At 38.5% G+C, this 22,449-nt stretch overlaps 1 protein-coding gene across 2 annotated transcripts in view; it reads left to right on the top strand.

The window, feature by feature from the left end:
- HECTD2 (HECT domain E3 ubiquitin protein ligase 2) overlaps positions 1 to 22,449 on the top strand; it is a 71,408-nt gene that overhangs the window by 13,112 nt on the left and 35,847 nt on the right. For both annotated transcript variants that reach the window (XM_065922903.1, XM_065922904.1), the window contains exon 2: positions 5,205 to 5,334. In XM_065922903.1, coding sequence (XP_065778975.1) covers positions 5,205 to 5,334 — 130 coding nt within the window. The remainder of the gene's footprint in view (positions 1 to 5,204; positions 5,335 to 22,449) is intronic.

Raw genomic sequence — 22,449 nt, forward strand, 5'->3', positions numbered from 1 at the left:
GATCTTCTCTTAGATTTCTTATCTTTTTTGGTCATTCATTCTTCATGTTCTTTGTCAGCTCATGTCATATTTGCCAGTGTTTCCATGATTTTGCCCTTATACTACTTTTGCATAGCAGTTGCTACATGACAGTAGTATAATGATAACCCTGTCAGCTAGAAAAATTACATTATTTTGGCATGAGATGCATACTTTTGCCTAGTGACCGTTGGTTCCTTTTCTAGTCATCCTACAAATATGTTTATATAACGTAGTCTAGAGTTTTCTTCAGTTCGGTCGCTCAGTCGTGTCCGACTCTTTGCAACTCCATGGACTGCAGCACGCCAGGCCTCCCTGTCCATCACCAACTCTCAGAGTTTACTCAAACTCATGTCCATTGAGTTGGTGATGCCATCCAACCATCTTATCCTCTGTCATCCATGTCTCCTCCCACTTTCAATTTTTCCCAGCATTAGGGTCTTTGCCAGTGAGTCAGTTCTTCCCATCATGTGGCCTAAGTATTGGAGTTTCAGCTTCAAAATCAGTCCTTCCAGTGAATATGCAGGACTGATTTCCTTTAGGATGGACTGGTTGGATCTCCTTGCAGTCCAAGGGACTCTCAACAGTCTTCTCCAGCACCACAGTTCAAAAGCATCAATTCTTTGGCATTCAACTTTCTTTATAGTCCAATTCTCACATCCATACATGACTACTGGAAAAGCCATAGCTTTTACTAGATGGACCTTTGTTGGTGAAGTAATGTCTGTGCTTTTGAATATGCTGTCTAGGTTGGTCATAACTTTCCTTCAGAGGAGTAAGCGTCTTTTAATTTCATGGCCTCAGTCACCATCTGCAGTGATTTTGGAGCCCAGAATATACAGTCTGCCACTGTTTCCATTGTTTCCCCACCTATTTGCCATGAAGTGATGGGACCAGATGCCATGATCTTAGTTTTCTGAATGTTGAGTTTTAAGTCAAATTTTTCACTCTTCTCTTTAACTATCATCAAGAGGCTCTTTAGTTCTTTGATTTCTGCCATAAGGGTGGTGTCATCTACATAACTGAGGTTATTGATATTTCTCCCAGCAATCTTGATTCCAGCTTATGCTTCATCTAGCCCAGTGTTTCTCATGATGTACTTTGCATATATGTTAAATAAGCAGGTTGATAGTATATAGCCTTGACATACTCCTTTCCCGATTTGGAGCCAGTCTGTTGTTCCATGTCCAGTTCTAACTGTTGCTTCTTGACCTGCATACAGACTTCTCAGGAGGCAGGTAAGGCGGTCTGGTATTCCTATCTCTTTAAGAATTTTCCACAGTTAGTTGTGATCCACACAGTCAAAGGCTTTGGCATAGTCAATAGTCTTTAATCATATGCCTTCTTTTTTATGGTGAGGTGTCAAAGTATTTTTCCTGAAATTTGAAATAAAGCAGTTTACATTGTTCATTTCATTTATTTTATAATTTATCTAAGGGTTCTCTGATTCTCATTATGACCTGAAATAACTCTTGCTATTTTGCAGTAACTTTGGCCCAGGCTGTCATTCTTCTTCATTTCCTTTAAGTCCTTTCTCAGTTTAGACTTATTTCTCCCAGTAAGTAGACCTGATGTATCTTTCTGGTATTGCTCCCCTTCAGTCTTTTCCCTACACCTACTGACAGTGATTTTCCAAAGACACAGATATAATTGTGTCACACCCTTCTTACAAGTCCTCCACGACTGTTCCCTATCCCCTTCCAGGATAGAATCTATACTCCCTGTCCTGAAGGCTTCATAGTATTATCCCTGCCTATCTTTCCAGTCTCACCTCACTGGACCATTCTCCCTTTCTGATTCTGTACTGCAACTACACAGCTCTTTAAATCCTCTAAGTTGTGCAATCTTACGTCAGTGACAGTTATCAATGAAAAAACCTTTGGTATATTAATTTATTGTAAATATTTACAGCTAAGTTAACAAACTTCTGGGCTTCCCTGGTGGGTCAGTGGTAAAGAACCCACCTGCCAATTCAGAAGACGTAAGTTTGATCCCTTGGTCAGGAAGATCCTCTAGAGAAGGAAATGGCAACACACTTAGTATTCTTGCCTGAAAAATCCCATGGACAGAGGAGCCTGGTGGGCTACAGTCCATAGGGTTACAAACAGTTGGACGCGACTTAGTGACTAAACAACAACAACATAACAAAGTTCCAAGGGGCCATTCATTGACCTCATTTTATAGATTGGTTACTTTTATCAACTCTCATGCATAAATGAAATATATGTATATCAAATTTGACATTCATTCCCATTATTATTTAAGATGTTTTGATAGGACAAAACATACAAATAAACAAACTTGGCCCCAGAAGTTAATACAGTTCTTACTTAAGTATCATAATATTTATAGCAAGGAATGATAATACTTTTTCAAATGTATGGGTTATTTTATTTTTCTAATCAGTTCTGTGAACTTGAGCATAATGTTTTAATTTACCAAAGTTATGCAAAGTATGTAATTTACTAAGACTTTTGTAGAAAAGTATTGCGTATCACTCTTTTATTAATCTTTTTCTCCAATTTTGTCTCTCCTCCTTGAGAATCTATATTATAAATCTGTTAGAGATTAGAACTGATAGTTGTTAAATGCTTTTGTTGATTCAATCAGTTATTTGTGGGTTTTTAAATTATTATTTGAAAATTCCACAAGTGAATCAAGCAATGTTCTCTGGAATCTCTTCTTATTAAGAAGGGGTAGAGGAAAGAGGAGGAAAATAAAATATTGAGCCTTTCCCAGATTTCTGGGATATCAGAGGCCCTAAAGTACAGTTAGTTTTTCCACTTACGTTGATTTCCTCTGGTTAGGTGAGTTGCTCCCAAAGCTGTTAAATTTCATTCAGCATATGTCTATAAAAGTAGAGAAGAGAATATCAGCCTGATATATGGAACACATTTACTGTCTCACGCTCAGCTCTTAATAAGTGATAGCTACTGTAGTGAGCAAGGTCATTCAGACTAGTTTGAATTGCCACTTTCCAGCTCTGTGAACTTCGGTGTGGTACTTCAGTTAACTCATTTGTAAAATGGGGTGTAAATATATAACTCATAGAAATGTTATATTAAAGCTTCTATTATAATTAGTAGTATGCATATGCTGCTGCTGCTAAGTCACATCAGCCGTGTCCGACTCTGTGCAACTCCACAGATGGCAGCCCACCAGGCTTCTCTGTCCCTGGGATTCTCCAGGCTTCTTGCTGGAGTGGGTTGCCATTTCCTTCTACCAAGCACTCAATACATGACTTGTTTTAAGTGTTATTGTCACAAGAGTAATCATTTATGGAACATCCAGCATGTCATAGGCTCTGTACAAGACCCTTGTTGATACTGTCTGTGATTCTGAAACTTCAGGCTCATATCCTACATCTGTTAGAAGAAGACTTTATTTCAGTTGTTTAACTTTTGTAGGCTGGATCATGTAGGCTAATCCTAACAGAAATACTGATTCAGACTTCACTGAGCCTAAATCTAGCCAAAAAGCAAACAAGCTAACAAACAACAACCAAAAAAAACCCATATTCTGTGAGCAGCCAAAGATGTTGCGTACACAGAATTGCATACATGTACTTTCCTTATGGAAGCATTCTTCAAGTTCTCATTTAGTGGCCATCACATTTTTGTCGCTTGTTAGCTGAATGACTTTAGGTGAGTCTCAATACTGTTTTCCTTATCTGTGAAATAAAGGGGTTATATAGCTAATTTCTAAAAAGTCTCAAGACTAGAAACTTTTAAATTCTGTGTATCTGATTTTTTTCTGGGTTATTTTCTATACTCATCTCTTTAAAAGAAAAATAAATTTACTCTGAAGTGTAAGATCTGTGCACAGGATTCACTGGATGTCAAGCTCTGTGATGAATAAGAAATTTCAAGTCCAACATGAAGGACCAGTATATAAACAATTATAATTTCAGTGGAATAAGTTAAGTAAATCCCAAGCATAAATAAGAGTGATTGATTTTTGTGGAAATGGGGGCCACCAGAAAATGCTTTGCAGAGAAGTTATAACAGAATGGGTTAGACTGCATTTACAAGTTGTCCCAAATTTCAGTGTTTGAAAATTCTAAAGGTGCATTTATTGTTAATTGTATAAACTGCTGTTGGTCATCAGTGCCTCTGCTCCACATAGCGATTTGGGGACATGAGCCAATGGATGCTCTCACATCTCGGCCCGTAGCCTCTGTGATTGTCACAGTGAGAGGAGAAAAAGGAGCTGGTGATTTTACCACCAGCCTTAAATGCATTAGTACTTTCTGGTCCACAGATGGCCAACATCACCTCGACTTGTAGCCTCTTAGAATTAATCAGATAGTTTCATTTAGCTGTAAGAGAGTGGGTGATATGGGAGAGTAAGTATTTGGTGAGTGTATATTTTTGCTACATGGCACCTGAGCTAATTCTGAAAAGGTAAGTGAAAATCAGTCTGGTAAATGTAGAAGAAAATGAAAAAGAAACTCCTCTGAAGGCAAAGAAATTACATACCTTTAGTGTAAAAAAGTGAATGTTAGGGAAGAATTTAACTACTATGTTTGATTAAGCATCTGGAAACTGGAATATAGTGTAAGTTGTAAAGAGCTGAGAACTGACAGTAAGCCCTGAGCTAGCTTTATAACTGAGTATTGAACTGGTAATGTGATTTTATTTATAATTAAAGTGCACATTGATTATATATTATGAACTTTATAAGTATTATTTTGTGGAAAGTACGTTAATGGATAGATTCTATGCTATAGGAAGATTGCTCTGTTATTTGCACTTAAGTTGCTTAGCCCTATTTTTTTTTAAATCCCCTTATACTGAAAGTCCAATCACATATTTAGAGAGAAATGAACTCTAAAGGGTTTATCTTTTTACCTGAGCTTTTAAAGTTGCATCAGAAGACAAGAAAACTCATTGGTTTACACACATTATCTCAGGTAAACCTCACAATAAACCTGTGAGAAAGGTATTGTTATTATCCCCACTTCCAAACTCTGTCAATTTATAAGCCATTAGATGGTATGACTATTTTCATTTTATACTTAAAACAATTTGGTCCTAGAAAAGGTAAGTCAATATTATATACATGTTTTATCTATCATGCATCTGTTATCAAACTAAAATCTCTATTATAAATGTTTATGATTTTTACAGTAAAATTAGATATACCTAGTAGGAATTATGTTGCAGTGTTAACTTTTCTATTTTTAGGGTTTGGACAGAGGATTCAAAGGCCAGATTTCAACTTTCAGCAGTGTTATTTCAACTGTTAACCAAAAGAAAGAAGCCACTGAAAACAGAAGTTCACCCACACATCTTGTTTTCCCTAACATCAAGAATGGTAAAAGATTTAAAATTTTAAAAATAAATGTAATTACAATTATTAAAAGTATACACGGTCTATATATCTTGGCTGAAAGTATATTAATGAAATATTAAGTAAGTAGATTTTAACTTATGGTTGCTGGGGGGAAGAATGGAGGAGAGAGATAAGTACTTTGGAATGAACATGAACACACTGCTACTATTTAAAATAGGTAACCAATATGGACCTACTTATAGCACAGAGAACTCTCTGCTCAATGTTATGTGGCAGCCTGGATGGGAGGGGATTTGGGGGGAGAATAGATACTTGTGTATGTATGTCTGAGTCCCTTTCTTGTCCACCTGAAACTATCACAATATTGTTAACCAGCTATGCTCCAACATAAAATAAAAAAAATTTTTTAAGTAGATTTTAATTATTCAGCATTGTTCTGCTAGGTCTGGTTAGTCAAGAGCTCTATAAATATTTACAGAAAGGAACAAAATCATTATATTTAGATAATTGTTACCTAGAGTAAGAGAATGACATACAAAATTCATGAATAAGAAAGTTTGGTTAGGGAGCCTGACACAATAAAAAGATATAAAAACTAAATAGATTTCCTTTATTTGAGCAGTAATCAATTAGAAGACTTGATGAAAAATATATGACAATATTTAGAAATAAATCAAAGAGAAAGTGGGCAAAACCTATACGAAATAAGCCTGTAAAATTTGATCAAAAGGCTAAAAGATGATTTTAATGGAAAATCTTAAATATCATAGAGCTATCAGCTACACCAATTTGTTCTCTAACATTTGATGAATTTTTCAAGTTTTTTGGGAGAAAACTTAAGAAAATGATACATGCTCTATTTTATCTATATGAATAAAGAAGAGGGTATAAGAAAAAGTAACGAAAGATCCCATTCCTTTGTCGTAACATATATTATAAAGCTGCACTAGTGATACGACCAAGATAGTCAAATAGATGGAAATGGATCGGTAAAACATATTGTATATACAGGACATTAAATTACTTTTAAAAAACAGAATTATGGAAACTTTCCAACTTTTGGAAAATAGTAACTTTAAATTTTTAAAAACTACAAAAGTACTAGAAGAAAGCACAGGAAGTTGTTTTTATAATAAATTTTTGGCACAATGACAATGCCAACAGCCATGAAACAAACAAAAAAATCAATGTTTGCAGGATAAGAAAATTTAAAACTTCAGTAGAAGTTTTATAAGATCATAAACAAGGTAAGATGTCATAATCAGTGAAAAATAAATTCTTGTATCATAGAGATCATTAATAGATCAGTAAAATGAACATTCCAGGAGGAAAAAAAAAAAAGGCATAGGGTATGAACAGACCAATTCAAAAAGGAAATATGAACAATTAATACACATGTGAAAGGAGGCTCAGTCTCACTAGTATTAAAGAAGTACAGATTAAAATAAGGAGTTAACATTTCCCTACCTGGTGGCAGAGAAAGAAGACATGTGTATCTGTAGTCTTATCTGTGACGTGTGAAAATTGGGACTTTTTTTTGAGTAGAGGGCTTGGAAATTGATACAGCTTTTCTGGAGAGCAAAGTATTCGACATATATTCAAATTTTAAAATATTCATATACTAACTGACCCAGTATTCCATTTTTAGGAATTTATTCTAAGGAAATAATATATGTTGAAAGACATATGGATAAAATGTTTACAATAGTGGTATATGAAAGCTATCTGAATAAACTGGTTGATTAAATTGTGGTAATCTATATTATAAATACCATGCATCTATTAAGAGAAATATGACATGTATATAAATTTTCTAGGAGAAATACAATACATTGTCAAATGAAAAATGCAAGTTACACATTAGTAGGTAGAGCATGACTCCAGTTTTTTAAAGTGTGGGTAAACCTTTTAGGCTTCTTTGAGCAGATACAGAGGTGTGGAAGGATGACTACCAACCTGTCTGTGGTTTCCTCAGAAAAGTAGGACTGGGTGGATATTACTAATATGTTCGGTTTCTTTGTATAACCCTATATTGTTTTATCACAGGAATCATACAGTACTTGCACAATTTTAAGTGCCCCTTACCCTGTAATGAAACAAATCGGCAAAGGTTTAAATGTCCCTCACACCTGAACAAAACAAACCTCAAAATGTTTAAGGACCTTGTTCCTGGTAAATCGTCTGTGCCCATAAGCTGCAGTCCATGGGGTCACAAAGAGTCAGACACAACTGAGCGACTGAACTAAACTGAACTGATAAACTGCACATGGCATAAATTATTCTTGCACATATTTTCTGTTGACCCTCCAAGGGATCGCTAGACCTATTCTGCACTCTTACAAGTTAGTATTTATATTATCTCATTTATCAACCTTTGTCCCTGATAACTGCTTTCTTCTTTTATTTATGTATATATGCACAAACATTTCATCACCTCAGTCTTATTCTAAGGAGGCACCAGTGCCCATATGTCACAGTCCCACAGCAAAACAAACTTATAATTGTGATTCCATTATAGATAAAATTATAGAAATAAAGAAAAGGAGCCTAGTCAATGGGGGAGAGAAGTTGACAAAGATGATTTCTATTTTAGACCGTAGCTAGATAGTAACTATTACTTATTTGAGTAATATTTATGATTTAGGGAAAACTTTCATGTGATTTTTTTTTTAAAGCATCATAGCAATCACCTAAAATATATACTAGAATTGCTACGATGTAGTTTTCTGTTGCTGCTCAACAAATTATCACAAACCTAATGACTCAGAAGGGTACTTCCTTGGTGACTCAATGGTAAAGAGTCTGCCTGCCAGTGCAGAAGACACAGATTCAATCCCTGGGTCAGAAAGATGCCCTGGGGAAGAAAGTGGCAACCCAATCCAGGATTCTTGCCTGGGAAATCCCACTGGACAGAGGAGCCTGGTGGGCTACAGTGCAGTCCATGGGGTCGCAAAAGAGTTGGACATGACTTAGCGATTAAACAGCAACAGTGACTTAAAAACACTACCACGTGTTAGCTCACAGCTCCTTTAAGTCAGACCTTGGTGAGTGTGGCTGAGTTTTCTACTCACGGTCTCTCAACGTGGAGGCTGGGCTGGCCTCTGGGCAAGAGTCCTCAGGTTGCTGGCAGAACTTATTATTTGCAGTTATAAGTCTGAGGTCTCATCTCCTCGCTGACTGTCACCCAGAGCTGCCCTCAGCTCCCAGAGGCTGCTCACGGGCTCACTGGCTGTCTCCCAGCCTTCTTTTTCAGGGCTGGCAGCAGGATCCCTTGTGTCAGATCCCCTTCATGCTTTCAGTGTCTCTGACTTTGTCTTCTGCAACCAGTGGGAGAAAACCTTCTGCTTGTAAAGGTCTCATGTTATAAGGTTTTGCCTTCCTGGATGAATCTCCCTGGATTAAGAAAAGACAGAGGAACCAGAGATCAAATTGCCAACATCTACTGGATCATAGAAAAAAGCAAGGGAATTCAAAAAAATCACCTACTCCTGCTTCATTGACTACACTAAAGCCTTTGACTGTGTGGATCACAACAAACTGGAAAAGTCTCAGAGAGATAGGAATACCAAACCACCTTACCTGTTCCCTGAGAAACCTGATTGCAGGACAAGAAGCAACAGTTAGAATCAGACAGGAAACAATGGACTGGCTCTAAATTGGGAAAGGAGTTTGTCAAGGCTATATATTGTCACCCTGATAATTTAACTTATATGCAGAGTGCATCATGTGAAATGCTGGGCTGGGTTAATCACAAGCTAGACTCAAGATTGTTGAGGGAAATATCAACAACATCACATATGCAGATGATACCATTTTAATGGCAGAGGGTGAAGAAAAACTAAAGAGCCTCTTGATGAAAGTGAAAGAGGAGAGTGAAAAACCTGGCTTAAAACTCAACATTCAAAACACTAAGATCATGCCATCACCTCATGGCAAATAGAAGGGGGAAAAGTGGAAACAGTGACAGATTTTATTTTCTTGGGCTCCAAAAATCACTGCAGTTGGTGGTTTAGCTGTGAAATTAAACGACCCTTACTCTTTGGAAGAAATGCTATGACAAACCTAGACAGTGTATTAGAAAGCAGAGACATCACTTTGCCAACAAAGGTCCTTATTGTCAAAGCTACGGTTTTTCTAGTAGTCATCTATGGATGTGAGAGTTGGACCCTAAAGAAGGCTGAGCACTGAAGAATTGATTCTTTTGAACTGTGGTGCTGGAAAAGACTCTTGAGCATCTCTTGGACAGCAGGGAGATCAAACCAGTCCATCCTAAAGGAAATCAACTGAATATTCATTGAAAGACTACTGCTAAACCTGAAGCACCAATTCTTTGGCCACCTGAGGGGCAACAGAGGATCAGCTGGTTGGATGGCATCACCGACTCAATGGACATAAGTTTGAGCAAACTCCAAGAGATAGTGAAGGACAGGAAAGCCTGTGTGCTGTACTTCTTGGGATCCCAGAGTCAAACATGACTTAGTGACTAAACAACAACACAATTAGTTATCTTAATTAGATCTGCACAATCCCTTTGGTCATGTAATGTGATCCACCAGGTGGCTGAGAATCCTGAGGCCCTCTTCAATCTCTGCTTATAACACATATTTAATAAGTAAAAAAACTGGAGCTCAGAAAGGGTAAGTGACTTGGCCATGGTCATGCTGCTAAGTGACAGAACTGCAATTCAATCCCACATTTTCTGACAACAAAACTCTTGTTCTGACAGATAGAGGAAACTCCTGATTGACTTGTTTCTCTTGTCTGATTAATCATATGACATTAATCACACAACTCTAATTACATCATCTCTAATACTCCCTAAAGCTTCCAAAATTAAATACAAGTTTTTTACCTTGACATGCAAGGATTTTCATAATATGACAGCTTTTCAACTTGATCTCCCACCTTTCTCCTCCATACAACTTACATTTCAACTATTCTCCTGCATGCCTCATACCTGCTCACTGCAGAGTTTTTGCAATTTGTTCCAAGTGCATCCCTTGGAATGCACTCTTCCCTCTTCTCTAGCTGTCACATCCTGTCTGTTCTTCAGTGCTACCTTTTTACTGAACCTTTGCTGATTCTCCATAACTGTTGTAATTCTTCCATTCTTAAAATATAGGTGTTTCTTTTTTCTCACCTCTTTTAGTCTCAATCTTGTGTAGTATCATTTGTACTTTAATCTCCTAGACTATATGTTTCATGAGGGAGTAAATACCTTTGTAACCCCTGCAGAGCCTAAGGGCAGTTCCCTTGTCCATCAGGGGGTCTTAGCAAGTATTTATTGCATGAAGTGAAACAGGAGACAGCTTGGGATAGGAAAGTGGGTGCACTCAAGCAGTAACACCAGGAGCCACACCAGTAGCTTATTGAGTGCCCCTTGCATGTTGGACACAATTCTTAGCACTGAAACATACACAGATACATGTAGTTCCTGCAGCAGCCTCTTATGTATCAGTCAGTCAGTCATGTCTGACTCTTTGTCACCCCATGGACTGTAGCCACCAGGCTCTTCTGTCCTTGGAATTCTCTAGGCAAGAATACTGGAGTGGGTAGACATTCCCTTCTCCAGGGGATCTTCCCAACCCAGGAATCGAACCCAGGTCTTCTGCACTGTAAGCAGGTTCTTTACCGTCTGAGCCTCCAGCCTAAGATAAGAATTATTTTCCCAGGCCAAGGGTAGGGAAACTTAAGCCACAAGGAGTTGTAAGTGCCTTGCCCTGCATGAATTTATGTAACTAATGAAAGAGACAGAAAAGGAAAAGCGAGTTTAAAAGGAGAGTTGGTAAAAGGAAATAAGCCCTGAAGGAAGTCAAAGAACCAGGTTGTGCCCTGACTTGGAAATTCAAGGGAAAAGAGAATTTAAAGAAGAGGATTTCGTCAGTGGTGCCACTGCTGAGAGAGCACAAGATGAGTGAGTGCCGAGGCAGAGCTAAGATTTGTTGGTCAGTGTGCTTATTGGTGACTCTGAGAACCATTTCAGTAGGATAGTTAGCAGGAGAATTCAGGTTGTAAAAAGTTAAGGTGTGGGTTAACAGTAAAGATCTAGGGGCGGTGTAGACAGCCTTTAGAGTAGCTTGAACTGAAAGGAAGAAAGAACAGTAGAATCTTGCAGGATAGTGTGATCAAGCAAAAAGATGTGATGCAGGAAAAGGTTAACATAAGCTAATAAAATGCACAGAGAACAGAGCAGTGGTAAAAGGATAGGACTGAGGAAGAGGCAGGCAGAAGTCTTCAGGGGTTGACTTCAGCAAGGAGAGAATGGCACTTCTTGCTCAGACTGTGGACTTGAAAGAAGAGAGGAGGTAGGAGAAGGAAGTAGGAAACTCACTCTTTCTTGCCCTGAATTCAGTCATCTTCTTGGAAAACGTGTTAGTCTTCTAGGGCTGCTGTAACAAAGCACCACAAAAGTGGTGGCTTACAACAAGAGAACTTTATTCTGTCCTGGTTCTGGGGACTAGGGGTCTAAAACCCAAGTGTTGGCTGCACCGGTTCATTTTGAAGGTTGTGAGGAAGAAACTATCCCATGCCTCTCTCCTACCTTCTGCTGGTTGTCAGCAATGCTTGATGTGCCTTTACTTGTAGATGTATCACTCTAACCTCTAACTCTGTCTTCACATGGCCTTCTCCCCTGTGTATTTTTCTGTGCCCATGTTTCTCTCTTCTTGCAAAGGCATCAGTCACTGGATTAGGGTCTACCCCAATTCAGTATGACCTCATCTTAATTGGATTATATCTTCGAAGACCTTATTTCCAAACAAAGTCACATTAACAGCTCCCGGGGGGTTAGGACTTCACCATATCTTTTTGGCAGACACAGTTCAGCCACAGTTCAGAAGGTTAGGAAGCTTATAAACACTGAATTACCTGCTAAGGAGAATGACAGGGAGTTAAAAAGAAGCAACACATAGCCATAAACTTCTTTGGATTGTTTGTTCAAATTCCTTTGCTTTTGCTTCCCAGTGATTCCTCTATTCCATTCTTTCTACACCAGTACTGTCTTGACCTCTGAACCCAGCTTACCACCTGCCTGCCTCCTCCCTGGGTGCATGTATTGATTCGGAATGTGGTCCACATATCTGGGTTCCCACCACTTGGCCCTCTCGTCTGTTCCATTCTTATGGAATCTGCAGTCCGCCCCACCCTGATCTTGGAGTGTGTATATCTTTGTGTATATATCACCCTACGGGAATAGGCCTCTTAGCAGACTTCCTTTACTGTGTTGGAACTGCTAGTGCTGACTTCTCATAACTGTTCTGTCTGGGTGCCGCTTGAATTCAGGCGAGACGTGGAGTTCACATGTCAGGGCTGCTGCAAAAGAACTCTTTTTTTGAGTGGGAAGTTAGACCAAGTCTTCCAAATGTAAGCATGTTTATAATTCCATGATCTTTTGCAAAGCCTCTCTTGCCAATAAGATTGTTTCCTCAAAGATGCCTCCTTCTTGGCAGTTATTCCGGTTTTCCTCCTTCTCGGGGGACCCATGCTGTATATTCTCTTCACAGCTTGTCTCCCCGTCTGATCTTCAAGTGGTATTAGAGAAGCTGCAAAAGCCCAGCGTGGGTTTACCTAACAGCCCAGGGATGCCTTGCTTCCCTGCGGATCACGTGACTAGGTATGCCTTTCGAGTTGGCTGTCCTTTTAAAGATCAGAGCAGTGTGGGAGTTTTACCTACTATGACAGCTGCCGGGGATGATACATCTTCAGAGAAACAATATAAATGGCAAGTAATGGGGGACAGGGCGAGCACTACATCCTCTCTTACTCTTTCATACCTTCTTTTCTACAGTGATAATGCTCCTGTCAGATTATTTAAGACATCTTTAAACAGCACAGACCATCTCTGAAAGAAGGGAAGTAATTCCTCTTCATGCCTTTTCAAATGTCTTTGCACTCTTGGTTATTTCAGGAAAAGTTGACATGAACTCTGACGGCGCCCAGGGGCCCCGGTCTTCTCCCTGCTCAGTCCGTTTTCTGAGTTGACTTGAGATGAGCCATGTGGGGCCCTAGTGAACTGTGTGGGTTTTACCTGGAGAAGTGTGTCCCATACTCCGTGCTGCCCCAAGAGCCCAGGGAAGAAGAGAGTGGTCTTAGCTCAGATGGTGCTGGGTCTGTGAGTGGTGGGGTGCTGTGAGCTGTTTGCAGGTGAAATGCCACAGAGTTTTCGCAGCCTCTCCAGGAGCAGCTTTAAAGGCAGACAGGGAAACACACGGGGAGAAGAAGCCCAGCACAGGACTTGATGTCTGGGGAGAGAAAAGGGCTCACAGTAGCTGCTGTAGGACTTCTGCCTTAAAAAAAGTGTTTCCAAGGACTTCCCTGGTGACTCAGACGGCAAAGTGCCTGCCTACAATGCAGGGATCCCGGGTTCGATTCCTGGGTCGGGAGGATCCCCTGGAGAAGGAAATGGCAACCCACTCCAGTAATCTTGCCTGGAAAATCCCTTGGATGGAGGATCCTGGTAGGCTACAGTCGAAGGGGTTGCAAAGAGTCGGACACGATTGAACGGCTTCACTTTCGCTTTCAAGGCCTCAGATGACCCCATCTCCAGGATTCCTGGGAGAATGAATTGATTTGGGGCTAAATCTCCAAGATCCTTTTCTAGGTCATGGTGACTCACCTTGGACTTACTTTTTTTTAACCATGCCTGTGGGAGCGATTTATCTGTCAAGAACTTAGAGTACCTTGCTGCATTGAATTGTTGATTCATCCATCTCTTGACCAGTCTATAAACTCTTTAAGCTTTTTTTGTGGGGAGAAGGAAAGGGCTCATCTAACTTTTTTTAATTATAGTTAATTTTTTGAATGGCTAGCACATTTATGTGTTTCAAAAATCAAAATTAAAAAAATAGGTATGTTTTAGATGTCTCACTTTCACACTGCTGTCTTTTGTATTCTTTCCTGTGTTTTTATGCAAATGAAAGCAAATATAAATATACATGCTGATTTTCCACTTTATCTTAAAAAGTAACTGCCTACATATTACGTAGCACTTGTTATTTTTGTTGTTGTTTATATATCCTGGATATCTTTCCATAGCAGTGCATAAAGAGCTTCCTTACTCTTTTTTTATATTCCTTTATATTGGACTTACCAAGATCCTATTGAAATCAATAAATTGTTTATTTTGTCTCTTGCATTGTGTACAGTGTCACAATGAATGGCTCTGAACATGTGTCATTTGTTCCTATGTGGCTTATCTATAGGATATTCTTAGAGGTGGAATTGTTGGGTTCAGGAGTAAACGCATTTACAATCTCTGTATATCCCCAGGATCCAGTGTCCATGGTACTCAGAGTCTTTACTCAACAAATAATTTGAGGAAATATGTGGGAAGAACTTTTTCTGGGTTTCTGGCCAGTTCATCCTGTTATCTGTCTCAGAGCTACAGTTCTCTAATGTATGTCCAGGGTAAGACATCTGTTCTATTAGAGCTAACCTTGTATAAAAAGGGCTTTTGAATATTTCACAAGCAGCCTGGGTGGCTCAAATGGTAAAGCGTCTGCCTACAATGCGGGAGACCCGGGTTCAATCCCTGGGTTGGGAAGATCCTCTGGAGAAGGAAATGGCAACCCACTCCAGTACCCTTGCCTGGAAAATCCCAAGGACGGAGGAGCCTGGTAGACTGCAGTCCATGGGGTCACAAAGAGTCGGACACAACTGAGCGACTCTGCTTTTGAATGTTTTTATGACTAGATCCAAAAAAGAACATTTTATGTATGCTTCTGCTGAAGTTTTACAAACACACACATTATTGAACTTAGTAAGAAAGTACATCTCCAAACACCAATGAATATGTCACTTTTATTTGGCTCTGATGACTCTGAGTCAGAGTGGGTTCTTTTTCCCTTCTTTGTTCTTTTCTCTCTCCTGCCTTCAATTTTATTTTCTGCCAAATGTTCAGAAAAGTCATCCTATAGACAAAGATATAAACACCACCTGTTATGACTAATTCACTCTGGTGTCTCCCTGTTTCCACGGCTTGCCACTACTGAAGGAATCAGAAGCAGTGCAGAGTAGTGAACCGGTAGAGGGAGCCTTGAAATTGTAACTTAGTTGTTACCTGCCCAGCACTCGCAGGTTGTCATTTAGGATATTAAGTATGAACTGAGTCTTTGAGTTTGCTATTGCTGTGCTTGGCCGTTCAGTCATGTCCGACTCTTTGCGACGCCAAGGACCGTAGCCTGCCAGACTCCTCTGTGCATGAGGATTCTCCAAGCAGGAATACTGGAGTGGATTGCCATGCTCTTCTCCAGGGGATCTTTCCGACCCAGAAATCGAACCAGGGTTTCGTGCATGGCAAGCGGATTCTTTATCAGATGAGCTACCAGGGAATAACTTGTCACTAGGATCTTAGACATTAAACTTAGACCTGATGGCCCTTCATTTGCTTGTCTATAGACTGAGGAAATGGGGCATTATGAGATGTAAAATATCTTCTACACCTGAGTTTTTTTTTAATTAAGGGTTAATTTTCCAAGATACTGATCTTGTTTGATCCTGTTGAGTTTTGTTTTTGACATTTCATAGTTTACTAGCTCCTACTTCCATGTACAGTTAGGCTTCATTTTTGCCACTTGTCTTTATACATGAGAGAAAGTTTGGCTTTATTCTGTAATCTAGTCATACAGGATCACTTCTGCTACATTTTTCATCAGCAGGGAGCCCCTAAGTCTGGCCTATATTCAAAGGGAGAATTAGACTCCACCTTTTGATGGGAGGAATATCAAAGAATTTATGGACCTATTTTAGAACTACCACATCATGTGAATGTAAGGTGTATATCCAGAGGGAAAAAAAGTCAGGTCTCTTGAGGCTTATTTCAGAACTTTTTCCTTTTCCCTGTTGTAAGACAGAAACTTATAACTAAAATCAGGTGTTTAGATGACATATGAATGTTAAATTTCCAATCTCCTTCAGTTTCAGAACTTTTTCCTTTACCCTGTTGTAAGACAGAAACTTATAACTAAAATCAGGTGTTTAGATGACATATGAATGTTAAATTTCCAATCTCCTTCAGTTTTTCTTTTATAGGTCACTGCATTATGTTCTATAATAAGAGAATTTTTACCTTTTCTGTTGGTTTATAAGTCCTGTCCATTTTGTTCTTAAAAGTTTTAGAGATGGGAATTAGAAATTATTGAACCAGTGCTTTTCAAACCTTTTTTTTTTTTTTCATTTTCAGAGCAAACACCTTTTGAAAAACAATCTTTCTTAGAGCATCAGTGTATTAAGCAGAGAAAAGCTTAGTTTCCCTAAGTGGACACAGCACCATTGCCCTGAGGTGGCCCTTGAAGTTCTTCTTAGGAGCCTTGGAAATAATCAACGTAGGCCATCTCTTTCATTTTATAAGGTCACAGCCAAGGCCCAAGGAGTTTCAATGATTTGTCTAAGGTTATGAAAGTTAGTAACCCAGCCAGCAACAGGACCTGGGCTCTTGTTCCCAAGACTGGTGCTTTTTCCATTACTTATTACTTATTTAATTACAAGTTATTGGGGATAATTTAGGGTATGGCATTTTGTATCAGAGTGTTACCAGCAGCAAACCTTTACATCATTGTTTGCTTTCCTGCAATAGGGGGGTGAGGATCGGAGACCCAGTTCTCTGGTTGGGTGCCTCACCTTCATAGAGACTCCTGTTGCTCTTGTTACCTGTGCTGACTGACTCAAAGCTACCTTCAGTCTCTTAACCATGTGGCCAGTTTACAATGTCAGTCATCATCTCGGTGATGGGGTTGTAGAAAGCTACATATTACTGGTCTCCAACCAGAGTCAGCCTATGATAGCTTCTTGAAAACAGTGAGCTGGTAAATTTTGGCTAGTAATCTCACACTCTTATATGTGGTTATATTATGATCCTCACATTTTTAAAAAATACACTACCAACCCCCACCATAACCCTTACTCTCACATGGCATCAAGTATTTTACTTAATGTTTCTAAGCAACCAACTAAAATTGGCAACAGTATATTAAAAGAAGGGGAAAATGATTACTGCTTATCAGTTTAGCACAGAGTGTTCCCAAGTATTGGCTGAATGAAATCTAAATGACAGGTTCACTGATAAGTGTATATTGTGACTTTTTGTGTATTATGATATTCTATATTGCAGAGAAAGCTGTATACGATAGAACAAGGTTTGCTGTTCTATTTATAATATCAGTTTGAGATTTAATTAATCCTTCAGCACCATCATTGGTTTTCTCTTTTGAATTAGGTTTTAATAACCATCTGCACGAACAGGCTGAAAGCCTGTCTCTGGAAACAATGCCTTGATATTCAGGGACGTGAGAGCAGCTGTGAGCTGTTATTCTTCCTTTCTTAATAACTGAATGTCACATCCTGTAGTTTGGCTTTCATTCACTAATGTGAGCAAAGGACTCTGCCTCTCTTTGTGACTCAAGTCCCATTTACATAGTACGTTAGCATTCTGCGCTACTCTTCAGCCCAAGTTACCTTCCAAACTAAAAATAAATTCCATCTGGGCCTCTGGTTCTAACCTCATCCTCTAATCCTCTTGGCTTTGGCATTACGATTTCTCTTATGTAAGAATCTCCCCACTCTCAATCTCTGCCAAAATCCAGTTCTCTTACTAACTAAAATTTCTCTCTTCCACCTCAGCGTGATATTAATAAAAATGAGTGGGTATAAAAATGTGTATATATGCTCTGTGAGTGAATAAGTTAATTTATATGTGAATGAGCCTGTTTGTGTCTAATAGTGGGTGTTTATAGCCAGGTTGAGAAAGGTGTGTGGGAAGGGATAGGAAAGGGTAAGCCTGGTGAAGAGGAAGAGAAACTGTAGAGGAGCCTCAAAAAGTAATAATAAAACAAGACTGGTGTTGGAGAGAGGTTCTTTTCTGCAGCTTTCTTTCCCTTTAATAACAGTTGCCACACATAACTCATAACAAATCATTTGCAGAGCTATCTAGTTTTACTAACTGATGAACTTCTGTCTGATTTGTGCTTAAAGTACAAATTGCTAGAAATTAGATATTTCCATATTTAATAAAGGCTATAAAACTAAATTATAGAATTGAATTAAAAAAGATTAATCATCTGTTTTATTCAGTATATTATCACTGTCTTTATTCTCTCTAGATCACTGAACTGTGTTCCTCAATGTGATCCTCTGACTTGCATGTTAGAAATGCAGATTCTTGGGCCCTACCCCAGACCTACTGAATCACAAACTTTGAGGGGGCCCAGTAATTTTTGTTTTAGTTCAACAGGGTCTTTAGATGATTCTGATGTACAGTAAGGTTCAGAAATTATTGCTCTTGAGTGTAAGAAATAAGCAGTTCTGTGCTGTCTTCTAATGTGAAAAGTTTATTTTAAAAGATACTCTAAATTTGAAGTCAGTGAGAGATCCAAAGATAATGCTTGATTGGGAGAGTGAGTAAGAAAGGAAGAAAGAACCTCATAGCTATGTTACTGCCATGATGATTGTGTTCTCTTAGTTGAAATATATTCTGATACATCACAGTAATGGAATTACATTTCATTATTGTAGAATTTAGAATCTACAGAATATTAATCTATTGGTTTGTAAGTATTAATGCTTGACAAAATATTGTAACCAAAGTAAAATGTTTAGTAGATGGACTTAGCAGCAGAATGGAAGGGACAGGAATTAATAAGCTGGAATATAGAACAGTGGAAATTACCCAATCTGAACAATAAAGAGAAAATAGATTGGATAGAGAAAAATGAATCGTCTCAGAGGCCTGTGGGACTGTAATAAAAGATAGTACATTCTTGTCATTGGAGTCTTAGAGGAAGAAGAGGGTAGGCTGAAAAAGTACTCAAAAAATAATTGAAAACTTCCCACACTTGGCAAGAGACATGAACCTCTAGGTTCAAGAAGCTAAGCAAATCCCATACAGGGTAAGCCCAAAGAGATCCTCATCAAGTCGTAGCATAATTAGACTTCTAAAAACTAGAGACAACAGCTACAAAATATTGAAAGGTAGCCATAGAAACATGATACCTTTACTGATGGGGGAAATCTTTCAAATAACAACTTCTTATCAGTAACCGTGGAGGCCAGAAGGAAGTGACTAAGAAAACTGCCAACCCAGAATCATATATCCTATACCCAGAATGCTATTGTCTGGAATGGAGAGGATATCAGGACATTCCCAGATGAAGGAAAACAAACAGAATTTGCTGCCAGTAGATGGTCAAAAAGAATGTATTAAGAGGTTCCCTGAACAGAAGGGAAACAATGAAAGAAGCAAGGTTGAACTCAAGAAAGAACATGATAAGCAAAAAATACAAAAGACTTTCTGTTTGGATTATTTCTCTTTTTCTCAATGATTTTTAGGAAATATCTCTAGGTGCTCATCTTTTGTTGTATGTATTTCAGATTTTCCCTCCAACTTGTAACTTACATTTTTTAAAATTCAGATATCTTTGGTGATCATAAGTTTTTAATTTTAACATAGTCAAAAGTATCAATTTGCTTATAGTTGCACTTTTTGGTTACAACTATAAAAAAAGAAACCTCTTTGTCCCAAAAGCAGAAGGATTCTCCTATTGCTAATTTATAAAGTATGTGATAGGGATTCAGCTTCATATTTTCCCCGTGTGGTTAACCATATTTTCAAATTCTTTGTTTCTTCCAATGATCTGCCATATATTTCATTTATTGAACTTTTATGTATGGATGGATGTGATTCTGGGTTCTCTATTCCATTGGTTAACTTATCTAATCCTATGTTAGTAAAACACTGTCTTGGTTACTATAACCTCAAAAAATTTTTGAGGGTAGAGCAAGGTCCCCTTTTCTTACTCTTGTTTCTTTAGAAATGCTGTAGCTATTCTTGTGTATTTAGTCTTCCATATGACTTTTAGAATAAGTTCACCAAGTCCAAAATATTGCTGGGATTTTTTAAAAAATAATTTTATTTATTTATTTACTTACGGCTGTGCCGAGTTTTCGGTGCTGTGCAGGCTTTCTCTAGTTACAGTGAGCGGGGGCTACTCTCTAGTTCTGGTTCATGAGCTGCTTCTCGTTGTGGTGGCTTCCCTTGTTTCGGAGCACAGGCTCTAGGACACGTGGCCTTCAGTAGTTATAGTTCCCTGGCTCTAAAGCACAGGCTCAATAGTTGTGGTGCCCAGTCTATTGCTCCATGGCAAATGGGATCTTCCTGGACCAGGGATTGAACCTATGTCTTCCTCCCTGGCAGGTGGATTCTTTGTGTCTGAATCAGCAGGGAAGCCTGAGATTTTACTGAACTGTTTTGAATCTAATAACCAGTTAGGAAAAATTGTCTTCTGTATGATCATCAGCCAGAAATACGGTATTGCTTTCTATTTATTTAGATCTTTTTTTCGATCTGTAAACAAACTTTTAGTATTTTCTCTACGGAGATTTTACAATTTATTTATCATTATTTTTTAATAGTTTTACAAATTTTAAAAACTGTATTTTGTAGTTTGTTGCTGGTGTTTATAAATGCAGTTGACTGTTATATATTGGTTTTTTAAAAATCCATGTACCTTGCTAAACTCTTAGTTATTCTATTTTGGATTATTGGTGATGTTTGGAGATCGTTTTGGGTTTGTCTGTGTTTATAATTAAATCATTTGAAAATGATGGTGTTTTTTCTTCCTTTCTAATCCTGAGTCTTTAATAAAATTTTATAATAAATAGACAAAGTTATTTTCAATAAATTACTTATATAAGAAATTGTTAAGTTTTTATTCCTTAACTGCAATGACATAAAACTAGAATTAATAATATAAATTTAAGCATACTGGCTGAAAAAATTTTTAATAGCTTCCTTAATTTCTATATTAAAAAAATTTAAGACTGAACTTACAGGTTTAGAAGATAACAACTATTTAATATGAAAGTACTGCATCATAAATTAGAAGACTAGAGCTACATTCAAAATAAAAGTCAAGCCTTCAGTATTTTCACTGTGAAATAAAAGAGAGAATTAATTGGCTTCCAGTGTCGGACTGCTCCAGGACACAGTCCCCAGAGCTCAATTCTCAGGCTTCTTCTCTGTTTACCCTCTCCTTAGGGATCTCGTTAATTGAGCATTTTTACTATGAGCTATAAACCTTCACAGCTCCCCTGCACTCAAGAGTCATATCTACTCAACATCTGCATTTGGATGTCTCATAAGCATCTTACCTTTAATGTGGCCAAAAGAAAACTTTCTGACTCCCACCGACCCCAACTCCTGAAAAAAAAAAAAAAAAAAAACTTCCTCTAGTGGTCTGGCATCCGGTCCCATCACTTCATGGCAAATAGATGGGGCAACAGTGGAAACAGTGGCTGACTTTATTTTTCTGGGCTCCAAAATCACTGCAGATGGTGATTGCAGCCATGAAATTAAAAGACGCTTACTCCTTGGAAGGAAAGTTATGACCAACCTAGACAGCATATTAAAAAGCAGAGAATTACTTTGTCAACAAAGGTCCGTCTAGTCAAGGCTATGGTTTTTCCAGTGGTCATGTATGGATGTGAGAATTGGACTACGAAGAAAGCTGAGTGCCCAAGAATTGATGCTTTTGAACTGTGGTGTTGGAGAAGACTGTTGAGAGTCCCTTGGACTGCAAGGAGATCCAACCAGTCCATCCTAAAGGAAATCAGTCCTGGGTGTTCATTGGTAGGACTGATTTTGAAGCTGATACTTTGGCCACCTGATGCGAAGAGCTGACTCATTGAAAAGACCCTGATGCTGGGAAAGATTGAGGGCAGGAGGAGAAGGGGACAGCAGAAAATGAGGTGGATGGATGGCATCACCGACTCAATGGACATGGGTTTGGGTGGACTCCAGGAGTTGGTGATGGACAGGGAGGCCTGACGTGCTGCGGCTCATGGGGTTGCAAAGAGTAAGACACAACTGAGCGACTGAACTGAACTGAGTGGTCTAGTGTTCTCCATTTTAGTAAATGGTCCCAGTTAATGGTCAAGCTAAACTATCAAATTCATCTTTGGCTCATTTTTCTTTTAACAAATCCTGGCATTCCTACCTGTCTGCCAACACATCTTCCTATCATTCTATATTCAGAATATGTCACAAATCCAACCATTTCTCATCAGTTTACTACTACCACTCACGCCCAAGCTACCAGCTGTCTCTGACCAAGCCTATTGCCTTACCAGGTGTTGATAGATATTAAG

Source organism: Muntiacus reevesi, chromosome 2 (genome assembly GCF_963930625.1).
Source record: "Muntiacus reevesi chromosome 2, mMunRee1.1, whole genome shotgun sequence".
Lineage (NCBI taxonomy): Eukaryota > Metazoa > Chordata > Mammalia > Artiodactyla > Cervidae > Muntiacus > Muntiacus reevesi.